At 43.4% G+C, this 26,639-nt stretch overlaps 1 protein-coding gene across 17 annotated transcripts in view; it reads left to right on the forward strand.

The window, feature by feature from the left end:
- Window positions 1–26,639, forward strand: part of pomt2 (protein-O-mannosyltransferase 2) — a 259,016-nt gene that overhangs the window by 57,245 nt on the left and 175,132 nt on the right. For all 17 annotated transcript variants that reach the window (XR_011960401.1, XR_011960400.1, XM_072567928.1 and 14 more), the window contains 4 exons: window positions 4,436–4,544; window positions 9,854–10,013; window positions 16,421–16,527; window positions 21,496–21,578. Coding sequence is in view for 15 of the 17 variants with exons in the window: in XM_072567928.1 (XP_072424029.1) it covers window positions 4,436–4,544; window positions 9,854–10,013; window positions 16,421–16,527; window positions 21,496–21,578 (459 nt within the window). In the remaining 2 variants the exon portion in view is untranslated. The remainder of the gene's footprint in view (window positions 1–4,435; window positions 4,545–9,853; window positions 10,014–16,420; window positions 16,528–21,495; window positions 21,579–26,639) is intronic.

Consider the following 26,639-nt stretch of genomic DNA (forward strand, 5'->3'; position numbering starts at 1 on the left):
TAAAATAACCCCCTGTAATTCTAAGGCTGTGCCCACAGATCCTAGTATTCCTGCCTGACGGAAACAAATTCCCAGCGTCCACCCTTTCTGAGCTGTGCATTATCTTGTAAGTTTCTGTTAGATCTTCCCTCACCCTTCCAAATTCTAATGAATTCAATCCTAGGGTCCTCAGCCGTTCATCATGTGTTAGGCCTGCCATTCCAGGGATCATCCATGTGAATCTCTGCTGGACACGCTCCAGTGCCAGGATGTCCTTCCTGAAGTGTGGGGCCCAAAACTAGACACAGTATTCCAAATGGGGCCTAACCAGAGCTTTATAAAGTCTCAGTAGCACATCGCTGCTTTTACATTCCAACCCTCTTGAGATAAATGACAACATTACATTTGCTTTCTTAACCACAAACTCAACCAGCAATCAACCTTTAGAGAATCCTGTACTAGCACGCCCAGATCCCTTTGTACTTTGGCTTTATGAATTTTCTCACCGTTTATAAAATGGTCCTTGCCAGTGCTCTTTTCTCCAAAGGGGAAGACCTCACATTTGCTCGCATTGAATTTCATCAGCCATTTCTTGGACCACTCTCCTAAACTGTCTGTAACCTTTTCATCTCCTCAGAGCTACCTGCCTGTCCACCTAACTTCGTATCATCGGCAAACTTCATCAGAATGCCCATAGTCCCTTCATCCGGATCATTAAGATACAAAGTGAACAGCTGCGCCCTAACACTGAACCCTGCGGGACACCACTTGTCACTAGCTGCTGTTCCGCAAAAGAACCTTTTATCCCAACTGTCTGCCTTTTGTCAGACAGCCAATCCCCAATCCATGCCAGTAGCTCACCTGGAAGACCATGGGCCCTCACCTTACTCAGCAGCCTCTCATGAGGCACCTTATCAAAGGCCTTTTGAAGTTTAGGTAGATAACATCCACTGGGTTTCCCTGGTCTAACCTATTTGTTACCTCTACTTCTTCAAAGAATTGTAACAGGCACAACCTCCCATTACTAAATCCATGCTGACTTGTTCTAATCTGACCCTGCACTTCCAAGAATTTAGAAATCTCATCCTTAATGATGGATTCCACAATTTTACCTACAATCGAGGTTAGGCTAATCGGCCTATAATTTTTCATCTTTTGTCTTGATCCTTTCTTGAACAAGGTGGTTACAATGGCAATTTTCCAATCGTCTGGGACTTTCCTTGACTCCAGTGATTTTTTTTTTGAAAGATTACAATCAACTCCTCCACTATTTCTTCAGTCACCTCCCTCAGAACTCTAGGATATAGCCCATTAGGGCTAGGAGATGTATCAACTTTTAGACTTTTTAGCCTTACTAGCACTTTCTCCTTTGTAATGGCTACCATACTCAATTCTGCCCCTTGACTCTCCTTAATTGTTGGGATATTACTCTCGTCTTCCACTGTGAAGACTGACAAAGTATTTAGGTCCTTCAGCTGTTTCCTTATTTCTCATCACTAGCCTTCCTACATCAGTTTGGAGCGGCCCAATCTCTACTTTTGCCTTTTACTATCATTTCAAATATTACTGGCTAGCTTACCTTCATATTTGATTCTCTCCTTCCTTATTTTTCTCTTTGTTATCCTCCGTTTTTGTAGTCTTCCCAATCTTCTAATCTCCCGGGGCTCTTGGCCACTTCATAGGCTCTCTCTTTTTCTTTGATACATTTCCTGACTTCCTTTGTCAGCCAGGGCACATGATATTGGGGACGAAATACTGACTTGCATTGAAAATTGACTGGCTGACAGGAAGCAAAGAGTAGTGATAAACTGGCCCTTTCAGAATGGCAGGCGATAACCAGTGAGGTACCACAAGGTTCGGTGCTGGGACTGCAGCTGTTTACAATATGGATTAATGATATAGATGAAGGTATTAAAAGTAATATTAGCAAATTTGCTGATGATACAAAGCTGGGTGGCAGGGTGAAATGTGAGGAGGATGTTATTAAAGGATTGGGCATTCTGGAGGCAGGAAGCATGTTTCTGCTGATGGGTCAGTCCAGAACCAGAGGACCCAGTTTGAAAATAAGGGGCAGGCCATTTAGAACAGAGTTGAGGAGAAACGTCTTCACCCAGAGAGTGGTGGATGTATGGAATGGTCTGCCCCAGAAGGCTGTGGAGGCCAAGTCTCTGGATACTTTCAAGAAAGAGATGGATAGAGCTCTTAAAGATAATGGAATCAAGGGTTATGGGGATTATGCAGGAACAGGATACTGATTGTGGATGATCAGTCATGATCATAATGAATGGTGGTACAGGCTTGAAGGGCCGAATGGCCTACTCCTGCACCTATTGTCTATTATCTACATTATGTTCGCTCCCTCCTAAGTTTTTCCTTACTTGATCATTTATTATGTCTGGCTCATTACATAGCACAAAGTCCAGAATACCTGTTCCCTTGTGGGCTCCTTTACAAGCTGTTCCAAAAAGCCATCCTTTAAGCATTCCATGAATTCCCTTTCTTTGGATCCACTGGCAACATTATTTACCCAGTGTATTTGCAAATTGAATTCCCCCATGATTACCGTGACCTTGCCTTTCTGTCCTGTTTCCTGGTACATCTTGCATCCCTGGTCCTGTCCACTGCTGGGAGGTCTGCACATAACTCGCATCCTGGTTTTTTTACCTTTGTGGTTCCTCAACTCCACCTACACAGACTCCACATCCATTGGACCCTATCTCATTTAATGCCATAGATTTAATTTCATTCTTAACCAACAGGGCAACCCCTCCCCCTCTGCCCACCTCCCTGTCTTTTCGATAACGTGTAAATCCTTGGATGTTTAACTGCCTGTCCTGAACCCCCTGCAACCACATCTCTGTGGTGCCTATCACGTCACAATGATTTGTGCTGTTAATTCATCTACTTTGTTATGAATATTACAAGCATTCAGGTAAAACACATTAATGCTATTTTTCTTATCCTCATGATTTCCATCACCTCTCGTAATATGTCCTAAGTTATCCTTCGTTTTTGCTTCATTCCTAGTCTGTATTGAACTTAAACCCTGCACACTTGCTAACCTGCTGCTTAACTGTCTACTTGACTCCATATTCCCTTTTGCTTTCCTTTTCACTTACCCCAACTCACAAATTTAAAGTCCTGGTGACCACCCTATGTACCTTTTTGTCAGAACACTGGTTCCAGATCAGTTCAGTTGGAGACCATCCCATTGGTACAGATTCCACCCCCCCCGGGTTCCAAAACTGATGTCCATGTCCTATGAAATGGAATCCCTCTTTCCCACACTAATCCCTTAGCCATGTGTTTACTTCCCTAACTTTCTTATCCCTACGCCAATTAGCACGTGCCTCGGGCAGTAATCCAGAGATTATGACCCTCGAGGACAGGTTCTTCAATTTCCTTCCTAGTGCTTGATACTCCCCAAACAGGTCCTCCTTCCTAGCTTTGCCTATGTTCTTAGTGCCAACGTGGACCCACAACAACTGGATCCTCTCCCTCCCACTCCGATATCCTTTCAAGCCAGTCGGAGATGTCCTGCACCCTGGCACCGGGCAGGCACACACTATGCGAGACTCCCGATCCGGCTCACAAAGGATACTATCTGTTCCCCCTAATTATAGAATCCCCTATAAAAACTATTTGTCTTTTTGCTCCCCCCATTGAATGGCCTTCTGCACCATGGTGCCATGGTCAGCTGGCTCATCCTGTCTACAGTCCTTTTCCTCATCCATACAAGGAGCAAAAATCTCATACCTGTTGGATAAAGTCAGGGGCTGAGGCTCCTCCACTCCTGACCTCAGAATCCCCCTATCTGTTTCACTTACAGTCACACCCTGTTGTTCCTGATCACTGACTGAACTTGAATTATGTAATCTGCCGGATGTGACTGCCTCTTGAAACAAAGCATCCAGGTGAAGCTCAGATTCCAGATCATCAATTCTGATCGAGTTCTTCCAGCAGCCAACACTTGCTGCAGATATGGTCACTGGCGTTCGCAATCAGATCAGCCAGCTTCCACCTCATACAACTACAGCACATCACGTGTCCAGCCATCTCTACTTATTTAATTAACTTATACAAGTTTGAGTTAAATAATTTCTGGTACTTTTATGTCGTCTTATTCAATGATCCAACTAATAGTAAACTTTTAATCAATCAAACGATACACAATCTATATCAATTGAAATGCTTTACCTTAGCAACACACTTCATGTGAAGTGCTCTGTTCTGGATGGTCTCAAGCTTTTTCTTCACTTGTTGTAGCTACATTCACCCAAGTGACTTGAGTGCCTCAACCTGAATTTAAACTTTGGATGGTTGATGGATTTTGGGGAGTTAGTCAATGCCAAATATTGAGACACTGATCCTGTTGCTGAGGTGTCTGTGATGCTGGTCCAGTTCAGCTTATAGCCTGTGATGACTCAAAAGATTTATTTTGTATTTCTGTTGGCAGATACTGGCTGTATCACTATTTCGCAGTATATCCTGTTGGATCCGATTCTGATGTTTTTCATTCTGGGAGCAGTGTTGAGCATGCTCAAGTTCAATGCTGTGAAAGACAGGTAAGAAGCTGACAATTTGAGCATTGAGGTGTTGCTGTGCTGGGAACTTTGCAGGCCACCAGTCAAAGGGGTAATGGTCTGAGTTGTTGGGAACACATTTATGGATTGTGAGAACTGGAAAAGCACATTTCTCGGTTGATTTATTTTTGGAATGAAAAAGCCACAGAAGAATTCAGGACTGTCTGCTGTTTATACAAAAGCCAGGAGACTTGCCTAGATTAGCTTTTAAAAGAGAGATAGTGATTGTTTCGTTATCTTATTTCTTATTGAACAAACAGTTCATTTTGCAAAGGACCTGATACTGAATGCGGCTCAGCAACAAATGCTGGACTTGGCCACAAATTTGATTTGTTCACTTTCCTCAAAGTTGGAGGAAACTTTGTTCAAACAAAGTTCAAAACCTCAAAGGAGTGTTCCCTCCCAGTCGAAGGACACTTCAGCGGTCTGGGACATTCGACCTCGGACCTTAGAGTGACTGTCCATGCAGGTACAGCAGGTAGTGAAGAAGGCTAATAGCATGCTGGCCTTCATAACAAGAGGAATTGAGTATAGAAGCAAAGAGATTCTTCTGCAGCTATACAGGGCCCTGGTGAGACCACACCTGGAATATTGTGTGCAGTTCTGGTCTCCAACTTTGAGGAAAGACATTCTGGCTATTGAGGGAGTGCAGCGTAGGTTCACGAGGTCAATTCCTGGAATGGCGAGACTACCTTACGCTGAAAGACTGGAGCGACTGGGCTTGTTTAGACTGCCCTTGAGTTTAGAAGACTGAGAGGGGATCTGATTGAGACATATAAGATTATTAAAGGGTTAGACACTCTGGAGGCAGGAAACATGTTTCCGCTGATGGGGGAGTGCCGAACCAGAGGACACAGCTTGAAAATACGGGGTAGACCATTTAGGACAGAGATGAGGAGAAACTTCTTCACCCAGAGAGTGGTGTGCCCATTCATCCATTGCCGTAGCCTCTGCTCGGTCTCACCAATGGACAATGCCTCAGGGCATCCTTGCCTGCAGTGTATGAGATAGACAACATTGGCTGAGTGCCATGAGCACCTGCCACGTACATGGTGGGAGGGGTCCTTTATATATATACACACACACACACACACACACACACACACACACACACACACACACACACTCCTAAACCCACCCCCCCTCCACACACACATACACTTATAAGTTTGTGGGGTGAATTTGAACTTGCAGAATTACATTTTACTTGACTCAAAAACTGCCAGAATCCATGTAAGAGTCTGTAAATTTGTTTTTTAGATTGAAATCAGTCTGACCGTTGTGGCACAGATAGCCTCACAGAGAGCTAACACCTTCCAAACCTTATCCGGGCCATCATGACACCAATTATCAAAGTTCGTAGAACATAGAAAAATACAGCACAGAACAGGCCCTTTGGCCCACGATGTTGTGCTGAGGATTAATCTGAATGTAAAATAAAATAACTTAACCTATGCACCCCTCAATTCACTGCAATCCATGTTCACTTGAGAATGTAACTTTGGAAAAACGTTTTGCAATTTACGTATGAAAGAACTGAAACCAACATGGTCATTATAGAAGATGAGAGACATAACAAACAATCCAGGTCTTTTTTAATATATAATTTCATTACATCACACTGTAAACCTTTGCTATAAATTCTGTGTCTTAGAATCTTATTCTCCACAATCACCTGATGAAAGGGCAGCGCTCCGAAAGCTAGTCCTTCCAAATAAACCAGTTGGACTATAACCTGGTATTGTGTGATTTTTAATTTTGTACACCCCAGTCCAACTATGGGCGGCACAGTGGCACAGTGGTTAGCACTGCTGCCTCACAGCGCCTGAGACCCGGGTTCAATTCCCGCCTCAGGCGACTGACTGTGTGGAGTTTGCACGTTCTCCCCGTGTCTGCGTGGGTTTCCTCCGGGTGCTCCGGTTTCCTCCCACAGTCCAAAGATGTGCAGGCCAGGTGAATTGACCATGCTAAATTGCCCATAGTGTTAGGTGAAGGGGTAAATGTAGGGTATGGGTGGGTTGCGCTTCGGTGGGTCGGTGTGGACTTGTTGGGCCGAAGGGCCTGTTTCCACAATGTAATGTAATCTAAACACTGACATCTCTAAGTCTTGATCAATCAAGCTACTGGATTGAAGATGGAGTTTAATGTGGATGAATGTGAAGTGTTGCATTTTGATAATCCAAATCAGGACAGGAATTACACAGTTAATGGTCGGGCCCGAGGGAGTGTTATTGAATAGAGAGACCAAGGGGTGCAGGCGCACAGTTCCATGAAAGTGGAGTTGCAGCTAGACAGGGTGGCAAAGAAGGCATTTTGCACACTTTCCATCATTGGTAAGAACATTGAGTAGAGGAGTTGTGAGGTCGTAATGCGGTTGTACAGGACATTGTTAAGGCTACATTTGAAGTACTAAATACAATTCTGGTCACCCTGCTATAGGGAGGATGTTGTTAAACTGGAAAGGGTGCAGAAAAGATTGACAAGGATATTACCAAGATTGGAGAGTTTGACTTATAAGCAGAGGCAGGATAGGCTAGGACTCTACTCCCCTGAGTATCGGAGTTTGAGTGGTGACCTGAGAGGTTTATAAAAACAAGAGAGGCATTGATAAGGTGAGTAGCCGAAGTTTTTTCTAGGGTAGTGGAGTCCAAAATTAGACAGTGTAGGTTTAAGGTGAGAGGAGAAAGATTTGAAAGAGAGCTAAGGGGAAAATGTTTCCAAGCAGAGTGTGTTGCTTTTATGGATCTACCTGCCAGAGGATGTGGTTGAGGTGAGTACAATTACAACATTTAAAAGGCATCTGGATAAGTACAGGGATATGAGACAAATGCAGACAAGTGGGACTAGTTCAGTTAAGGAAACCTGGTCAGTATTGATGGGTTGAGTTGAAGGATCTGTTTTCATTCTGTATGACTCTATAACCCCTGCTCTTGATAGTCCTTTGGCTCCCCTGCTAGGCTTCTTTCCAATTAACTCTGACCAACTCCTCCTTCATATCTTTGTAGTTACCTTTAGACCATTGTAATGCTCTAACATCTAATTCTCCTTCTCCCTGTCAAACTGCAGGGTGAATTCTATCATTTTGTGGTCCCTTCTCCCTAAAGATTCCTTCATCTTAAGATCCCTAATCAAATATCACATTTACACATCACCAAATCCAGATTTGCCTGTTCTTTAGTCAGGTGTACCTCAAGATGCTACAAAAAAGTCTTGTTGACATTCTATAAACTACAAGTACACAATCCTTTATCTGAAATCCCGAAATCTGAAAACACTTTCTGTGAAGGTTTTTTTTCTCTGTTACAAGGTTGTTTGGCATGCAAACTCCAACTCCAACTCCAACTCCAACTCCAACTCCAACTCCAACTCCAACTCCAACTCCAACTCCAACTCCAACTCCAACTCCAACTCCAACTCCAACTCCAACTCCAACTCCAACTCCAACTCCAACTCTAACTCCACACCCACTCGACCCATGTCACACAGATGTGACGTGGCATCAATTCTGTCTCGGGGCTTATAGTGCTCACAGGTGCGTCTGCTGTTCTGTAAGATTTTTAAAATTTCACTGTTAAACAGTCACTTATTCTGATATCCGGAAAATTCCGAATTCTGGAAACCAGCTGGTCCTGAGGGTTTCAGACAAAGGATTGTGTACCTGTACTTTTTTTAAAGAAATCCGCTACCAACCTGACTTTCCCAGTGCACCTGCATATTAACAACCCCCGTGATTAGCATAATCATGCCTTTCTTACATGCATTTTCTACCTTCTGATTTATTTTCTTCCCCACTGCTAGGAGGTCTGTACAGAACTCTGATCAGGGTATATTTTCCTTTACAGTTCCTCAACTCTACCCACGCAGATTCTGTGTCCTGCAACTCCATATTACTTTTCGCTGTCAATTTCATTTCTTATTAACAAGGCAACCTCATCCCCTCTTCCATTTGCCTATCCTCTCAATAGGAAAAGTACCCTTGAATATTAAGTTCCCAACCCTGATCCCTTTGCAGCCACATCTCTCTCATGACATTGTACCCACCAATTTCAATGTATGCTACAAGCTCATTTACCTGGTTTAGTATACAATACGCATTTAAGTAGAACACCCTCAGTCTTACCTTCTTTGATGCCCTGCTCATAGTTATCCCTTTTATCTGCCATGCATGAAGTTAGATTCCTGAGACCTTCCATACTCTCTGCTCTGCTACCTGTTCTGGAAATGTTAATAACCAGAGTCTTCCCTCCCCTTTAACTCTTCCCATAATTTTCATACAACTGAACTCCTTACCATCTATTTTACAGGCTTATCCACAGCCCTTTTATGCAATTCACCAGGAATCTGGTCCCAGCATGACTCAGGTGGAGCTAATCTCATTAGAATAGCCCCTCCTTCCCCAGTCCTGGTGCCAGTGTCCCTTGAATTCAAACCTGTTTCTGCTGTGGCACCTTTGTGTTCTTGTCTCAGATTACATTCTCACCAAATTTCATATCATTAGCAGCTGTGAATACATGACTCTTGTCACTTCTCAATTTTTTTTTCCCCATTCAACCTGTTCAGAAATGCATTAATACACACCTCTGGAGCAGGTGGGATTGAACCTGGGCCTCTTGGCTCAGAGATAGGGGTGCTACCACTGCATCACGAGCCCGACAGCTCAGTCCCCAGCATTTTACCAATTATAACATGCCAGGTTAATATAAACTCCCAAGGTTATAGGAATAAGACTGTTTGTTTGTTTGGCTTTACAGAGATCACTGAGCTAAATGGTCTCCTTCTGTGTCGTGATGACTCTGACCTTTTTTAAAAAGATTCATATATGTATGCCCTCAGGTTTGCTTTCTGTTATTTTTATAAACTGTAACATGTGGATTGCATTGCCTGTTCTATTAGCCTTAGCGTAATGTATCGCTATTGAGTTTTCTGTGTTAATTTTGTATGTATTTATCTGTCCTGTATGTTTACCTTGATGGAGCATGTGCTGTCTGAAGAGCTGATAGTAACTGATTATTAATATTTGAAAGGGTATTAGTTAAATATTTTAAGGGGAAAAATCTGGACAATGAGACAAAGGCAGTGCTGTCAGACTAATTGGATAGCTCTTTCAAAGAGTTAGTATGAGCGTAATAATAGGCTAAATGGCCTCAAAATACTAATAACTATTGGTGGGTAGTGTTCTGAAATTTAAAGTGTGCTGCCCTGTGGGGTGTGTATTATGTATTATCTGGATCAAGGAATGAAATTAATCTCTTATAATATTCATGTTTTTATATTTGTTCTCTTTTTACCAGACCTTTCTCTCTAACTTGGTGGAAGTGGTTAATGCTGACCGGAGTTAATCTTGCTGGAGCACTTGGGGTAAAGTTTGTTGGAATTTTTGTGATCCTTCTGGTCGGAATTAACACTGCCTGTGATCTCTGGCAGCTTCTTGGGGCTCTTGATGTTTCTCTGGTAAGTGGTTACTCTGACAGCATTGTATTTTAGAGATAATGTTTCTTGCTGGGCAGTTCTTTTATTGCCTCAGTGCATTAATTACTGGGTTAAGCAGCAAGACTGAAAATTAGCAGCGGGGTGGGGCCCTCAACAGTGGGGAGGCAAGTGCAAGGCTGGAAGGAGAAACAGTAAAATGAAGAGTCCAGTCGGGCTGGAACACTACAGGGAGTGAGGAATGCCTGTTGGATTAAATTTCATCTGTTTCAATGCAAGAAGGCTGATAGGTAAAGCCGGTGAATTCTGGGTTGCTAATGTCCTTCACAAAAAGGAAATCTGCCATCCTCCCTGTGTCTGGCCTACAAGTGACTCCAGGCCAAATGCAATTGCCTTCTGAAATGGCCTAGCAAACCACTCAGTTCAAAAGCAGCTAGGAATGGGCAATAAATGCTGGCCAGCCAGTGATGCCCATATTCCACAGGTGCATTGACCAAAAAAAGGCACAAATGTGATGCAATGCTTTTCCTTTGCCTGGGTGTTGACACTGTACTGGACAAAGCTTAATTGGCAGGACATCCACAAACATTCTGTTCGTGCGCTACCTAGAAGACAGTGGATTTTTCAAAAACTATTCTTGCGATGCTGGCTGAGCCAACATTTGTTGCCCATTTATTGAGAAGGTGGGGGTGAGCTGCCTTCTTGATCCACTGCAGTCCACATGCTATAGGTTGATCCCCAATACTGTTAATGACGGAATTCCAAGAATTTGACTCGGCGACAATGAAGGAACAGCATTATGCTTTCAAGTCACTATGGTGAGTGGATTGGAGGGGAACCTGTAGGTAATGGTGTTCCTATGTGTCTGTTGCCTTTGTCCTTCGAGTTGGAAGTTGTTGCAAGTTTGGGCAGTGCTGCCTGAGAATTGTTCGTGAATTTCTGCATTGCATCTTGTCAACAGTACACACTGCTGCTATTGGATCAGTGGTGGAGGGTCTGGATCCCTGTGAATATGTTGCCAATGAAGTGAACTGCTAGGAAACGGAATACATTTAGATTAGATTCGACTAGATTCACTACACAATGGAAACAGACCCTTTGGCCTAACAAGTCCATGCTGACCCTCCGAAGAGTAACAGATCCTTGTGCCACACCACGAGTAACTGGACTTCAGGCTGAATATTTTCCAGCAACCACCACTCGCAGCTTTCCTTCAGAAAGCCAGTTTCTAATCCAAACTGTTACATTACCCCCTATTCCATGCCTCTGTATTTTCTCCATCAGCCTGCTATGTGGAACTTTATCAAAGGCTTTACTGAAGTCCATGTACACCACGTCAACTGCCCTACCCTCATCTACATGCTTGGTCTCCTTCTCAACAAACTCAGAGGTTTGTGAGACACGACCTGCCCTTGACGAGACAATGTTGACTATCTGAAATCAAATTGTTGCTTGCTAGATGATTATAAATCTCATCTCTTCTAATCCTTTCCAAAGCCTTTCCTACAGCAGAAGTAAGGCTGACTGGTCTATAATTACCTGGTCGTCTCTACTGCCCTTCTTGAACAAGGGCACAACATTTGCAATCCTCCAGTCCTCTGGTACTAAACCTGTAGACAATGACAACTCAAATATCAAAGCCAAAAAACTCCAATATCTCCTCCCTCGCTTCCCAGAGAATCCTCTGATAGATCCCATCAGGCTCATGGGACTTGTCTACTTTCACTCCTTCTAGAATTGATGACTCCTGTTTGTAACTAACCTCTATCCTTTCTCGTCTAATATCTCGTACCTCATTCTTCTCCTGTACAATATTCTCCTTTTCCTGAGTGAAAACTGATGAGAAATGTTCGTTTAGCACCTCTCCGATCTCCACAGGGTCCACCTTCAACTTCCCACCTCTATGGCCCTATTCCTACCCTAGTCATCCTCTCTTTCCTCACATACCTATAGAAAGCTTTAGGGTTCTCCTTTATTCTATTTGCTTAAGACTGCTGGTGTCCTCCCTTTGCTCTTCTTAACTCTCTCTTTAAATCCTTCCTCGCTGATCTCTAACTCTCCATCGCCTCATCTGAACCATCTTGCCTCATCAACACCTAAGCCTCCTTCTGCTTAACAAGAGATGCAATTTCTGTAGTAAACCATGGTTCCCTTACCTTATCACTTCCTCCCTGCCTGACAGGGACATACCTATCAAGGTCACGCAATATCTGTTACTTAAACCAGCTCCACATTTCCATTGTCTGCTTCCCCCGCATTTTGCTCCCCCATTCTATGCATCCTAATTCTTGCATTATAATCGCCCTTGCCCCATCGATAACTCTTGATCTGTGGCATGCACTTATCCCTTTCCATCGATAAACTAAACGCAACATGAATTATGGTCACTCTCTCCAAAGTGCTCACCTATCACTAAATCAAACACCTGGCCTGGTTCGTTACCAAGCACCAGATCCAGTGTGGCCTCCCCTCTTGTTGGCCCTTCAACATAATATGTCAGGAAACCCTCCTGCAGACATTGGACAAAAACTGATCCATCTGACGTACTAGAGTTATAGCATTTCCAGTCAATGTTGGGGAAGTTAAACACCCCATAATGACCACCCTGTTCCTTTCACTCCTACCGAGAATAATTTCGCTAATCCTCTCTTCCACCTCCCTGGAACTCTGCGGAGGCCTATAAAAAACTCCAAGCAGTGTGACCTCTCCTCTCCTGTTTCTAACCTCAGCCCACACTACCTCAGTAGGCGAGTCCTCATCAAAAGTTCTTTCAGCCACCGTTATACTATCCTTGACTAACAAGGCCACACATCCCCCTCTTTTACCTCCTTCCCTGTTCTTAATGAAAGATCTAAACCCTGGAATCTGCAACAACCATTCCTTATCCTACTCTATCCATGTCTCTGAAATGGCCACAACATCGAAATCCCAGGTACCTATCCATGCTGCAAGCTCATCTGCCTTATTTCGGATACTTCTGGCATTGAAGTAGACACACTTCAAACCAGCTTGCTGTCTCCCAGCACATTCCTGTGACCCTGAAATCCTGTCCCTGTCCTCCCTGCTGTCATCCTCCTGTGCACTGCAACTACATCTCAGGTTCCCAACCCCTGCTGAGCTCGTTTAAACCCACTCGAAGAGCACCAGCAAATTTCCCACCCAGGACATTAGTACCCCTCTGGTTCAAGTGAAGACCGTCTTGTTTGTAGGGGACCCACCTTCCCCAGAATGAGCCCCAATTATCCAAGAACCTGAGACCCCCTCTCCTGCACCATCCTTGCAGCCACGTGTTCAGCTGATATCTCTCCCTATTCCTTGCCTCACTATCATGTGGCACAGGCAACAAACCAGAGGTAGCAACTCTGTTCTAGCTCTCTGCTTCCACCCTAGCTCCCTGAAATCCTGCCTTACATCCCTATCCCTCTTTCTACCTATTTCCTGTCTTGGAAAAAAAATCACTGTTCCTTTAGTGTAGCTGAGTAAAGGTACTGAGTGCATTGATTCAAGAAGGCAGCTCACCACCACTGTAATGAGTGCAGTTAGTGATTGGCAATACATCCACATCCCATGAATGACAAAAGGCAACAGCAGTAAGAGGTGTGGAGATGACTGCTTACTGCAAATCTCTTAACACTGTTGGGAGGAAGAGAGGATGTTTAGAGGGAACTGTGAAGATGGTTCAGTGCAGCATTGAGCATAGCTGTATTGATGGTACTACGATTTCTAATAGGCTGTGGCTCAAGGATAGAGGAGTTGTTACCAGTTGTTGGAGCAGTTTCCAAGCTTCAGACCTATTTGGAGCTTATAGACAGCTGGAATCTGTCTGGCTCAAAAGAAATACCTTCTGCAATGGTGAGAATGTAGGAGTTTGACTTGAGAAATGGTGAGCTACAATTGTTGCACACAGAACAAAGAAGATTTACAGCCCAGGAATAGGCCCTTCGACCCTTCAAGCCTGAGCCGATCCAAATGTACTGTCTAAACCTGTCAGTCAAGTCCTAAGCATCTTTATCCTTCTGCTCCCCACCTACTCCTGCATCTGTCCAGACACATATTAAATGAATCTGCCGTGCCTACCTCTACCACCTCTGCTGGTAACGTGTTCCAAACGCCCACCACCCTCTGTATGAAGTACTTGCTGTGTGTATCCCCCTTAAACTTTCCACTTCTCACTTGAAAGCGTGACCTCTTGTGATTGAAACCTTCACCCTGGGAAAAAGCTTATCTCTATCCACCCAATCATGAGGGGTAGGTTGGTAGTATGATAATTGAATGTACAAGATCTTAAGATAGTTGAATTGAACATGATTTTGCTGTTCCATCACAGGGCATGAAGGAGATAAAGTTTTGTAATTTTAGTGTTGTGCAGAGATATGGTCATGAATGCTGAGGAGGGGAAAATACCCAAAGAACTGCAAATGGAGGAAATCAAACAAAATCAGAAATTGCTGGAAAATCACAGTTGGTTGGGCAGCATCTATAAGAAAGTGAGGACTGGAGATCAGAGTCAAGAGTGTGGTGCTGGGAAAACATAGGTCAGGCAGCATCCGAGGAGCAGGAGAATTGATGTTTCAGGCAAAAGCCGCCAACCCCGACCAACAGGTGATAGACGCGACTCCACAGCTAGAAAACCGTATCACAGCTACATTGAAGAAGCTTCATAAAATCAGGCCAAATTAACAAGACAGATACCCAACAAAATGAAACCTGATGGATCTAACACACCTCGTTTCTACGGATTACCTATGGTTCGCAAACTCAGACCCGTAGTCTCATTCCCTGGCATATTGACATATAGACTTGCAAAGGAACGTCACCGAAAACTGAAATACCTAGTAGAAGACTCATGCCACTCCACCGAAGAATTCCTGAACGTCAAAGCTACCAAAATAGAAGATGATGAAATAATGGTCTCCTTTGATGTAACTGTTCACATCAATTAACATCAGCCTGAGTAAATAAACACTGACCACACTACTCGACAAAACAAGGACACAAACACCAGACAATACCAACCTCATCAGCAAGGTCAACACCCTCAAGCTAGTAGACCTGTGCCTCATTACCCACACCACCTTCAAGGACCAGACCAGTAAACAAACCAACCGAACATCCAAAGGATCACCAATATCAGGCTTCTTAGCAAAAGCAGTGATGCAGAGACTCAAACAGCTGTCTCCACGATCCAACCCAAACTTTGGGTCCGCTACATGGATGACACATTTGTCATCACAAAACGGAACAAATTAGATGAAACCTCCAACTTCATCAACAACATCCTTTACTGGTGTAAATTTCACAAGAGGAGGAGGAAAATAACAACAGACTCCCCTTCGTAGATATCACGGGGAAACAAACAGTTAATGGAGAACTGCAAATTAGCATCTACAGGAAAGCAACACACACAGACCAGATGCTTAACTACAGAAGCAATCATCCCAACACCCACAAATGGAACTGCATCAGGGCATTATTTCCACTACAGCACCCAGGAACTACAAGCGACAGAAGAAAACTACTTACTCAGCATTTCCAAAAATAACGGGTACCCGATAAACACAGTCTGCCAATTCTTTAACAACTAATCTAAACAAGTAGACACAACATGCTCAGAAACTCTAGCCACACTAACATACAAAAAGATACCTCTGAGATGACTACCGGGCTACTCTGACCCCTTCGCACCATTGGCAGCCCACAAACCTACCAACAGAATGAAACAGTTACTGATGAACCTGAAGAACCCTATACTGAGAGAGTTTGTAGCCTTACATTTGACAAAGCTGTTACACACGAGAACTAAACAGAATATGCAAGAAAGCGCTTGACCACGATGGGGGTGGGAGTGCATTTGTTCAGAACAATTAAGTAAGTATATCTGTTCTTAGCCCTTCATCAGGGCGATCTTTGACGGAATGTCGATACTTCTGTTCCTCAGTTGCTGCCTGACCTGCTGTGTTTTTCCAGCACCACACTCTCGACAACATCTATAAGAGATGAGTTCACTGGGCCTGAAACGTTTTTCCAGCAGTTTCTGATTCCGTTTATGAATACTGAGCGTATATGATCTAAAGGAGTCGAATGAAAGGGGAGTACAATGTTGGTTATTAAATGGAGTGTTTGATACATAGTTTATGGACTGTCAGGTCAGTTGGCTGAATGGCTGGTTTGCAATATAGAGTGATGCCAATATTACAGGTTCAATTCCCACACAGATTGTGGTCACCATAAAGATGACAGAACCCTAATCCTATTGCCCCTTCACAGCCTCTTCCCTTGCCTGGGTATGGTGACCTTCAGGTTAAACCTGCCCCTACTCTTCATTCTGATAGAGCAGCCCAATAGTTTTCTGGGACTATGGTGACTTTACCATCTGTTACAAAGCTAAAAGGCAGTTTTTCCTTTGACTGATACATACTTTATTGTTGCAGGTTGAATTTGGGAAACACTTGCTGGCACGAGTTTTGTGTCTCATCCTCCTTCCTCTTGTGTTCTACACAGCATTGTTTGGGATTCACTTCATAATTTTGAACAAAAGGTGAGTTGCTAACTTGAATTCTTCCAAAAACCCTTTTGGAAGAATTTTCCTGATATTCTCTCAAAGACAGAAGTGGGAAATTGTGTGTGGATCCTGAGGAGAAGACTGAAATACGGGTTATTAGACTAGAAAGGATTGAGGTTAGTAAGGAGGAGGTGTTATCAATTCTAGAAGGTGTGAAAGTAGGTAAGCTCCCTGGACCGGATGAGAATTATTCAAGGATTCTCTCGGAAGCTAGGAAGGAGAAGGCGGAGCCTTTGGTCTTGATCTTTGAGTCGTCATTGTCTACAGGTTTAGTACCAGAGGACTGGAGGATTGCAAATGTATGCCCTTTTTCAAGAAGGGCAGCAGAGACGACCCAGGTAATTATAGACCAGTGAGCCTTACATCTGTTGTAGGAAAAGTTTTGAAAAGGATTATAAGAGAGGATTTATAATCATCCAACAAGCAGCCATTTGATTTCAGATAGTCAACATGTTTTTGTCAAGGGCAGGTCATATCACACAAACCTTATTGAGTATTTTGAGAAGGTGACCAAGCATGTAGATGTGGGTAGGGCAGTTGACGTGGTGTACATGGACTTCAGTGAAACCGTTGATAAGTGTCCACATGGGTAGGCTGCTGGAGAAAATGCAGAGGCATGAGATTGAGGGTGATTTAGCAGTTTGGATTAGAAACTGGCTTTATGTAAGAAGACAACGAGTGGTGCTTTATGGAAAATATTCAGCCTGGAGTCCGATCACTAGTGGTGTGCCGCAAGGATCTGTTTTGAGACCACTGCTGTTTGTCATTTGCAGGCATGGATGGATAGGTTATCAAGTTTGCAGATGACACCAAAGTCGATGGAATAGTGGAGAGTGTGGAAGAATGCTGCAGGGGGACTTGGATAAACTGCAGAATTGGGCTGAGAGGTGGCAAATGGAGTTAAATGCAGCTAAATGTGAGGTGATTCACTTTGGGAAGAATAACAGGAAGGCAGAGTACTGGGTCAATGGAAAGATTCTTGGTAGTGTGGATGTGCTGAGGGATCTTGGAGTCCATGTACATAGATACCTGAAAATTGCCATCCAGGTGGATAGTGCTGTTAAGAAGGCATACGGTGTGTTAGGTTTCATTCGTAGAGGGATTGAGTTCTAGAGCCGTGATGTACAAAACGCTAGTGGGGCCTCACTTGGAATATTGTGTACAGTTCTGGTCACCCCATTACAGGAAGGATGTGGAAGCACTGGAAAAGATGCAGAAGAGATTTACCAGGATGTTGCCTGTTCTGGAGGGAAGGCCTTATGAGGAAAGGCTGAGGGACTTGGGTCTGTTGTCATTGGAAAGAAGAAGGCTAAGGGGGGATTTAATAGAGACATACAAGATGATCGGAGGAATAGATAGGGTAGACAGTGAAAGTCTTTTTCCTAGGATCATGATGTCGGCTTGTACGAGGGGGCACAGCTGCAAATTGAGGGGTGATAGATTTAAGACACATGTCTGAGGCAGGTTCTTTACTCAGTGCTAAGGGCATGGAATGCCCTACCTGCTAATGTAGTTAACTCAGTAAAAATTGGGGGCATTTAAGCAGTCATTGGATAAGGTAAAAACAATGACTGCAGATGCTGAAAATCAAATACTGGATTAGTGGTGCTGGAAGAGCACAGCAGTTCAGGCAGCATCCAACAAGCAGCGAAATCAACGTTTCGGGCAAAAGCCCTTCATTATTCCTGATGAAGGGCTTTTGCCCGAAACGTTGATTTCGCTGCTCGTTGGATGCTGCCTGAACTGCTGTGCTCTTCCAGCACCACTAATCCAGTCATTGGATAAGCACAAGGATGATGATGGGATAGTGTAGAGTGATGGGCTCAGGTTAGTTCACAGGTCAGCACAACATCGAGGGTCGAAGGACCTGTTGTGCGCTTTATTGTTCTATACTTTATCTCTCTGCTCATCTACATTACCAAGAATCTTGCCATTCGCCCAATATGTGGATTCCTGTTACTCCTTCCAAAGTGAATTACCTCACACCTTTCCACATTAAACTCCATTTGTCACCTCTCAGCCCAGCTCTGCAGCTTATCTATGTCTCTCTGTAACCTGCAATATCCTTTGTCACTATCCACAACTCTATTTACCCTAGTGTCATCCGCAAATTTACTAACTCGTCCTTCACTGCCCTCATCCAGGTCCTTTATAAAAATGGCAACAGTGGATCCAAAACAGATCCTTGCAGTATACACTCATAACTGATATAAGAAGTGAGGAGGAGCTATTGGAGGTTTTGCTGGATTTATAAGTGGACAAATCCTCAGATCCAGATAGGTTATGTTCAAAGCTTTTGCGGACATCAAGGGACCTGGACTAGGGACTGAAGGGAAGGTGTTGCCAGAGGAGCGGAAGATAGCTAATGTAGTTCCACTTTACAAGCAGGATGGTAGAGAGAGACCAGAGAACTGCAGACCACTGAGTCTAACCTCACCGGTTGTGAAGCTATTGGAGAAAATAGGAAAGAAGACATGAATGTCCGTTTGGAGAGACAAGGCATGGTCAGCGATGGTCAGCGTGAATGTGTCAGACAGAGGTCATGCCTATGAAATCTGTGGAATTTATTTGAGTCAGTAACCAACTATTTGGATGAGGTAGAACAGGTGATGTAGTTCATATGAATTTAAGCAAGACCCTTGACAAGGTGTAAGTAACTGAGATTCAGGGTAACTTGACAAGATGGATCTAAAATTAACCTAGTGATAGGGACAGACGATAGTAGTACAAGGCTGTTTGTGAGACTGGAGCCCGGTGTGCAGTGGCATACCACGTGGACCAGTGCTAGATCCCTTATTATTTTAATATAAATGAGAATGTGGGAAAAATCATAAGCAAGTTTGTAGATGATACAAAGATTGACCATATGGTTGACAGTGAGGAGGAATGTGGAAGAGGATTTGTATGAAGATGTAAACAGATTGTTCAGTTGGGCAGATCAGCAGCAGGTAGAATTTAACCCTGATAAATATGGGGTGGTGCAAGGTGCTAAGTAGTTAAGACATGTCGGAAGCTTGCCTTTATCAGTTTTGGCATAGATTACAAGAGCAGGAGGGTCCTGTTGGAGGTGCACAGAAATTTAGCCACAGCTGGAGTCGTGTGTGCAGTTCTGGTCACCACATTCTAAGAAGGATATGACTACACTGGAGGGGTGCAAGGAGGATTCACCAGGATATTTCCTGGGATGGAGCATTTCAACTGTGATCAAAAGCTGGATGAGCATGATTTTTTTTGTTGGGGAGCAGAGAAGGTTGAAGAAGGACATCGCAAAAGTGTAGAAGATTGAGGAGCATGGATAGGGTCTGTAAATTTTTCAAGTTGAAATTAATTTCATTTACTGGATGAAGGCGCCGCTGGCTAGGCCAACATCCCTAATTGTCCAGAAGGCAGTTAAGAGGCAACCACGTTATTATGGGTCTGGAGTCATATGTGGGCCAGACCAAGAAAGGATGACAGTTCGGAGAAAGTGAGGACTGCAGATGCTGGAGATGAGAGTCTAGGTGTGGTACTGGAAAAGCACAGCAGGTCAGGCAGCATCCGAGGAGCAAGAGAATTGATGTTTCCAACATCAGCCCTTCATCAACAATGACTGTTTGTCTGTCGAAAGAACATTAGTAAATGAGATGGATTGTTATGGCAATCAACATCATTAGACCTTTAATTTCAAAGTTTGACTGAATGCAAATTCCACTATCTGCTGGGGCAGGATTTGAACCCAGGGCACCAGACATTACCTGGATCTCTGGACTAACAGTCTGGCGATAATGCTAATAGGCCATTGCCTCTCCATAATATTTAAGGCTTACATGCAAATTTCCTGATGAAAGACTTATTCCCGAAATGTCGATTCTCCTGCTTGACGGATGCTTGCTACCTGACCTGCTATAATTTTCCAAAGTTAAAAATCACACAACACCAGGTTATAGTCCAACAGGTTTAATTGGAAGTACACTAGCTTTCGGAGCGACGCTCCTTCATCAGGTGATTGTCAGCATTTTCCAGCATTACACACCTAATTTGTCAATGCTCCAACATACTTCATCTAGACTTGACAGGGTGACACTAACCTCCACTATTGTTGCTTTGCTGTGGTGTCAATGTTTACTTTTGATACTGAATCAAAACTTCAGTCAGAGCAGTAGAATAACATGTTCAGGACAGCCTTCTATACCATTAATGTTGCTAGCTTACATTGTGTGAAGGGGCATCTAAGCAAAATCTCTTCATCTTCAAAATGTGCCTGGTAATGACCACTTTGCCCTACCCCAATGATGTACTTCAAGAAATGGAAAGCCATACTTCTGACACGATTTCTCATTTTCACATAACTAAGAAAGCAACCTAGATATGCTTGTTTGGATGCATTAATGCTCTGATCGTGGAAGTAACATTTAGCTGAATAAATGGTTATTGTAAATAAGGAGATTGAGGAAGATTAAAGGGATAGTGGATTGGAAGCCTCTTAATAATAGAGTTTGGCAGGTAGCTATCCTCTGGAGGCTTTGCCACTTTCTAAAGTCTGCAGTGTTGCATCAATGAAACAAACAGAATGCTGGACATGTAAGTGGAGAGAGAAATGGAATAAATGTTTCAGGTGCATTTTGAATTTTTCTTTTGTTGCTCTTTTATTTATGGCCTGCTGAATCAAAGCTGGTAACCTGGTTACCTGATTAAGGAGCAGCACTCCGACAGCTTGTACCTCCAAATAAACGTGTTGGACTATAACTTGGTGTGACTTTTTAAAACTTTGTCCACCTGAATCTGGCACCGGCATCTCTATATCATGATAAAGTTGGGAATGGGTGCGTTACGTTCAATCATGGTGATCTCCTTGGTCATCTTGAGAAATGAAGAAATAATATGTTTGAAAAATATTTTGTTCTATAATAAAATTAGTGCTGATATTGGCAGCTCATGCCCTTTTGTCCTTTTCTTTTGTTACAGTGGTCCTGGTGATGGATTTTTCAGCTCTGCATTTCAGTCTCGTCTAATTGGTAACAATTTGCACAATGCATCAATGCCAGAGCGTACGTTTATATTCCTTAAATTCTAAGAGTTTTCTGCCAAGTGCAGAACTGCTCGTAACTTTCCAACAGATCCTGAACAAGTTGTTAAAGTTGTAAGCAGGAATTGGGAACCATTGTGCTGGAGGGGACTGGGAGGAGGTGCCTGATACTTGTTGAATTCAAGTCTCACCATCTGTTGTGAACTCAGGTCACCAGATCATATGGGATCTTGGATGACCAGTGTGGTGACGTTGCCGCTACTTCCCAGAATAGTAAAAAAGTTCACATTCTAAATGTTATGATTTTTTTATTACTAAATTATGTTCTCAGTTATGAGAAAAATGGTGCCATAATCTTTTAAAGAGTAGAATGTGTGGAAGAAAAAGTGCTCAGACAAAGTTTGTGAGAAGATTTGTAGCTTGGGTGCTCGTTGTTGTGGTTCTGTTCACCAAGCTGGGAATTTGTGTTGCAGACATTTCGTCCCCTGTCTAGGTGACATCCTCAGTGCTTGGGAGCCTCTCGTGAAGCAGTTCTGTGATCTTTCCTCCGGCATTTATAGTGGTTTGTCTCTGCCGCTTCCGGTTGTCAGTTCCAGCTGTCCGCTGCAGTAGCCGGTATATTGGGTCCAGGTTGATGTGTTTGTTGATTGAATCTGTGGATGAGTGCCATGCGTCTAGGAATTCCCTGGCTGTTCTCTGTTTGGCTTGTCCTATAATAGGAGCGTTGTCACAGTCAAACTCATGTTGCTTGACGTCCGTGCATGTGGCTACTAAGGATAGCTGGTCATGTCGTTTCGTGGCGAGTTGATGTTCATGGATATGGATCGTTAACTGTCTTCCTGTTTGTCCTGTGTAGTGTTTTGTGCAGTCCTTGCATATGATTTTGTACACTACGTTGGTTTTGCTCATGCTGGGTATCGGGTCCTTTGTCCTGGTGCGTTGTTGTCTGACAGTGGCTATTGGTTTGTGTGCTGTAACCCAAAGGACTAGCCACGTTACCATACATCAAGAACATTTCTGAACTGACAGCCAGACTACTGCGACTACTAGGACTCATAACAGCACACAAACCAATAGCCACTGTCAGACAACAACGCACCAGGACGAAGGACCCGATACCCAGCATGAGCAAAACCAACGTAGTGTACAAAATCATATGCAAGGACTGCACAAAACACTATATAGGACAAACAGGAAGACCGCTAACGATCCATATCCATGAACATCAACTCGCCACGAAACGACATGACCAGCTATCCTTAGTAGCCACATGCACGGACGTCAAGCAACATGAGTTTGACTGTGACAACACTACTATTATAGGACAAGCCAAACAGAGAACAGCCAGGGAATTCCTAGAGGCATGGCACTCATCCACAGATTCAATCAATAAGCACATTGACCTGGACCCAATATACCGGCCACTGCAGCGAACAGCTGGAACTGACAACCGGAAGTGGCAGATACAAATCACGATAAATGCCAGAGGAAGCATCACAGAAGCGCTTCACAGGAGGCTCTCAAGCACTGAGGATGTCACCTACACAGGGGACGAAATGTCTGCAACACAAATTCCCAGCTTGGCGAACAGAACCACAACAGTGCTTAGACAAATTTGAACAAATCAACTGTAAGAACTAATGACTAAATATGTACACTGAACAGATGAGATAATGATTGAAAACATATATACTATGACAATTGAGACTAACACTGGCGATCAGTGGAAGGTAAATACAAGTTAATAGACAAACTGTGGTCAAATACCCCACAAACTTCGTCTGATACAGGGCTGATACAGCTGAGAAAAATCCCACTTAAGTGTTAGTAATATTGTGGGTCAACTTATTCTCTTTTACAAGGGATTCCAATTCTTTATTTAGCTTTGAAATACCTTCAAAGTCTCTGCATTGAGGCAATCAGTATTGATTGTTTAATCTCTGGAATTTATATTTTCCAGGATCCCCCAAGTTTAAATATTGAATAATTTTAGGTTTTAGCAAAAGGATAACTTCACTTGAACTCTCTGAAGCATTCAGTCCTTCTCAGTTGCATTGCAAAGATATTTCTTGAGAGCTTCCTTCATCCAATTGCAGCCAGACTGAACTCATGGCTTTCAAGGTTCTTCTGAGGCCACAGCATTGTGCCACCATCGCCTGGGACTTCACCTGTGTCCTAACTGCCTGGAGTTTGCTAACAACAGCATTTCTACCTACTTGGAGCAATTTATTCTCCTTCAATGTTTTCCCAATTCAAATATGAAATAACTTTTGTCACAGAAAAAATGAAAAATAAGTAAGTTAGTTAGCTATTTTCCAATATAACTGAACTTTCCCTGAAACTAATGAGATTTGGAAGATTAAAACAGTGTCCTCAATCTCTTGTGTTTTTAATTGAGAGCCCAAATTAGTTTTGCTAGTCTATGATTTCTCATCCCTTAATTAAGTTTAAATACTTATTAACTCTATAGAGATGTTTGTTTAGTTCTAAGTATCTTAGGTTTTAATCTTGAGTAATGAGCCCTTGGTCTAGACCTGCATTAACTGGGAGCATGCTGCTTCTCTGTGTCATCCTTTTAATGGTTTTATTTGTTTGTATTATATTGCCCTATGACGTGTTCTAAGAAAAACAGTGGATTTTTCAATCTGATCACTTTGTAAATCAGCCTAATTTTGATTGAAATTAACTAAATTGTACTTGTACTTTGTGGGGAAAAAAATATTATCGAAGCATTTCACCTTCACTTATTAAATGTATATTCTTACTAACATCCTGGAGAGTCATACAGCATGGAAACAGGCCCCTAGACCTAACTTGTCTATTCTGATCAGGTTTCCCAAGATATACTAGTCCCATTTACTTGCCATCTGGCTTACATCCCTCTAAATATTTAGATTAGATTAGATTACTTACACTGTGGAAACAGGCCCTTCGGCCCAACAAGTCCACACCGACCCGCCGAAGAGCAACCTATCCTTTACATTTACCCCTTCACCTAACACACTATGGGCAATTTAGCATGGCCAATTCACCTAACCTGCTCATTTTTGGATTGTGGGAGGAAACCCACGCAAATACGAGGAGAATGTGCAAAGTCCACACAGTCAGTCGCCCGAGGCGGGAATTGAACCTGGGTCTCTGGCCCTCTGAGGCAGCAGTGCTAACCACTGTGCCATCGTGTCGCCCACTATTCCTAGTCCATGTACTTATCCAGATGTCTTCTAAATATTCTAATTGTTCTGCCTCTACCACTTCATCTGGCAGCTCATTCTATATAAGCACAACCTTTGTGTGAAAGACTTGCCCTTCAGGTCCCTTCTAAATGTGTTGCCATGGATAATGCACCATTTTGATGATAACGGACAGAACTAGCAAATTTTACAAAAATTTAGGTTTCAGAAGAAATAAGAGCAGGATTAGGGCCAAATTTTTCAAACTGGGAGACCTAGGGGTTCGGGTGCATAGTTCCTAGAAAGTGGCAGCACCGGTGGACAGGTTGGTGAAGGAGGTGTTTGGCAGGCTTGCCTTCATTGGTCAGAGCATTGAGTACAGGAGTTGGGATGTCATGTTGCAGCTGTGCAGGACATTGGTGAGATCACTTTTGGAGTACTGCTTACAGTTCTAGTCACCCTGCTATGAGAAGGATGTTATTAAATTGGAAAGAATACAGCGAAGATTTATGAAGATGTTACAGGGTTTTGGGGGATTTGAATCATAAAAAGAGGCTGAATAGGCTGGAACTGAGTGGAATAGATAGTCAGTAGCCAGAGACTTTTCCCCACAGCAGGATTGACTGGTACAAGGAGTCATAGTTTGAAGATATTAGGAGGAAGATATCAAGGAGATGTCGGAGGTAGGTTCTTTAGAACATAGAACATAGAAAAATACAGCGCAGTACAGGCCCTTTGGCGCTCGATGTTGCGTCGATCCAAGCCCACCTAACCTACAATAGCCCACTATCCTCCATATGCCTATCCAATGCCTGTTTAAATGCCCATAAAGAGGGAGAGTCCACCACTGCTGCTGGCAGGGCATTCCATGAACTCTCGACTCGCTGAGTAAAGAATCTATCCCTAACATCTGTCCTATACCTACCACCCTTTAATTTAAAGCTCTGCCCCCTCGTAATAGCTGACTCCATACGTGGAAAAAGGTTCTCATGGTGAACCCTATCTAAACCCCTAATCATCTTGTACACCTCTATCAAGTCACCCCTAAACCTTCTTTACTCCAATGAAAACATCCCCAAGTGCCTCAGCCTTTCCTCATATGATCTTTCTACCATACCAGGCAACATCCTGGTAAACCTCTTCTGCACCCGTTCCAGTGCCTCCACATCCTTCCTATAGTATGGCGACCAAAACTGCACACAATACTCCAGATGCGGCCGCACCAGAGTCTTATACAACTGCAGCATGACCTCAGGACTCCGGAACTCAATTCCTCTACCAATAAAAGCCAGTACGCCATATGCCGCCTTCACCGCACTATTTACCTGGATGGCAACTTTCAGAGATCTGTGTACATGGACACCAAGATCCCTTTGCTCATCCACACTATCCAACCATTAGCCCAGTACCCCATCTTTTTGTTACTCCTACAAAAGTGAATCACCTCACACTTAGCTACATTGAACTCCATTTGCCACCTTTCTGCCCAGCTCTGCAGCTTATCTATATCCCGCTGTAACCTGATTCATCCTTCCTCACTGTCAACAACTCCACCGACTTTCGTATCATCTGCAAACTTGCTCACCCAACCTTCTAGCCCCTCCTCCAGGTCATTTATAAAAATGACAAACAGCAATGGTCCCAAAACAGATCCTTGCGGAACACCGCTAGTAACTGCACTCCAAGATGAACCTTTACCATCAACTACTACCCTCTGTCGTCTTCCAGCCAGCCAATTCCTAATCCAAACCTCCAACTCACCCTCAATGCCATACCTCCGTATTTTTTGCAGTAGCCTACCATGGGGAACCTTATCGAACGCCTTACTAAAATCCATATACACCACATCTACCACTTTACCCTTGTCCACCTCCTTAGTCACTTTCTCAAAGAATTCAATAAGGTTTGTGAGG

This window comes from Chiloscyllium punctatum, chromosome 4 (assembly GCF_047496795.1).
Source record: "Chiloscyllium punctatum isolate Juve2018m chromosome 4, sChiPun1.3, whole genome shotgun sequence".
NCBI lineage: Eukaryota > Metazoa > Chordata > Chondrichthyes > Orectolobiformes > Hemiscylliidae > Chiloscyllium > Chiloscyllium punctatum.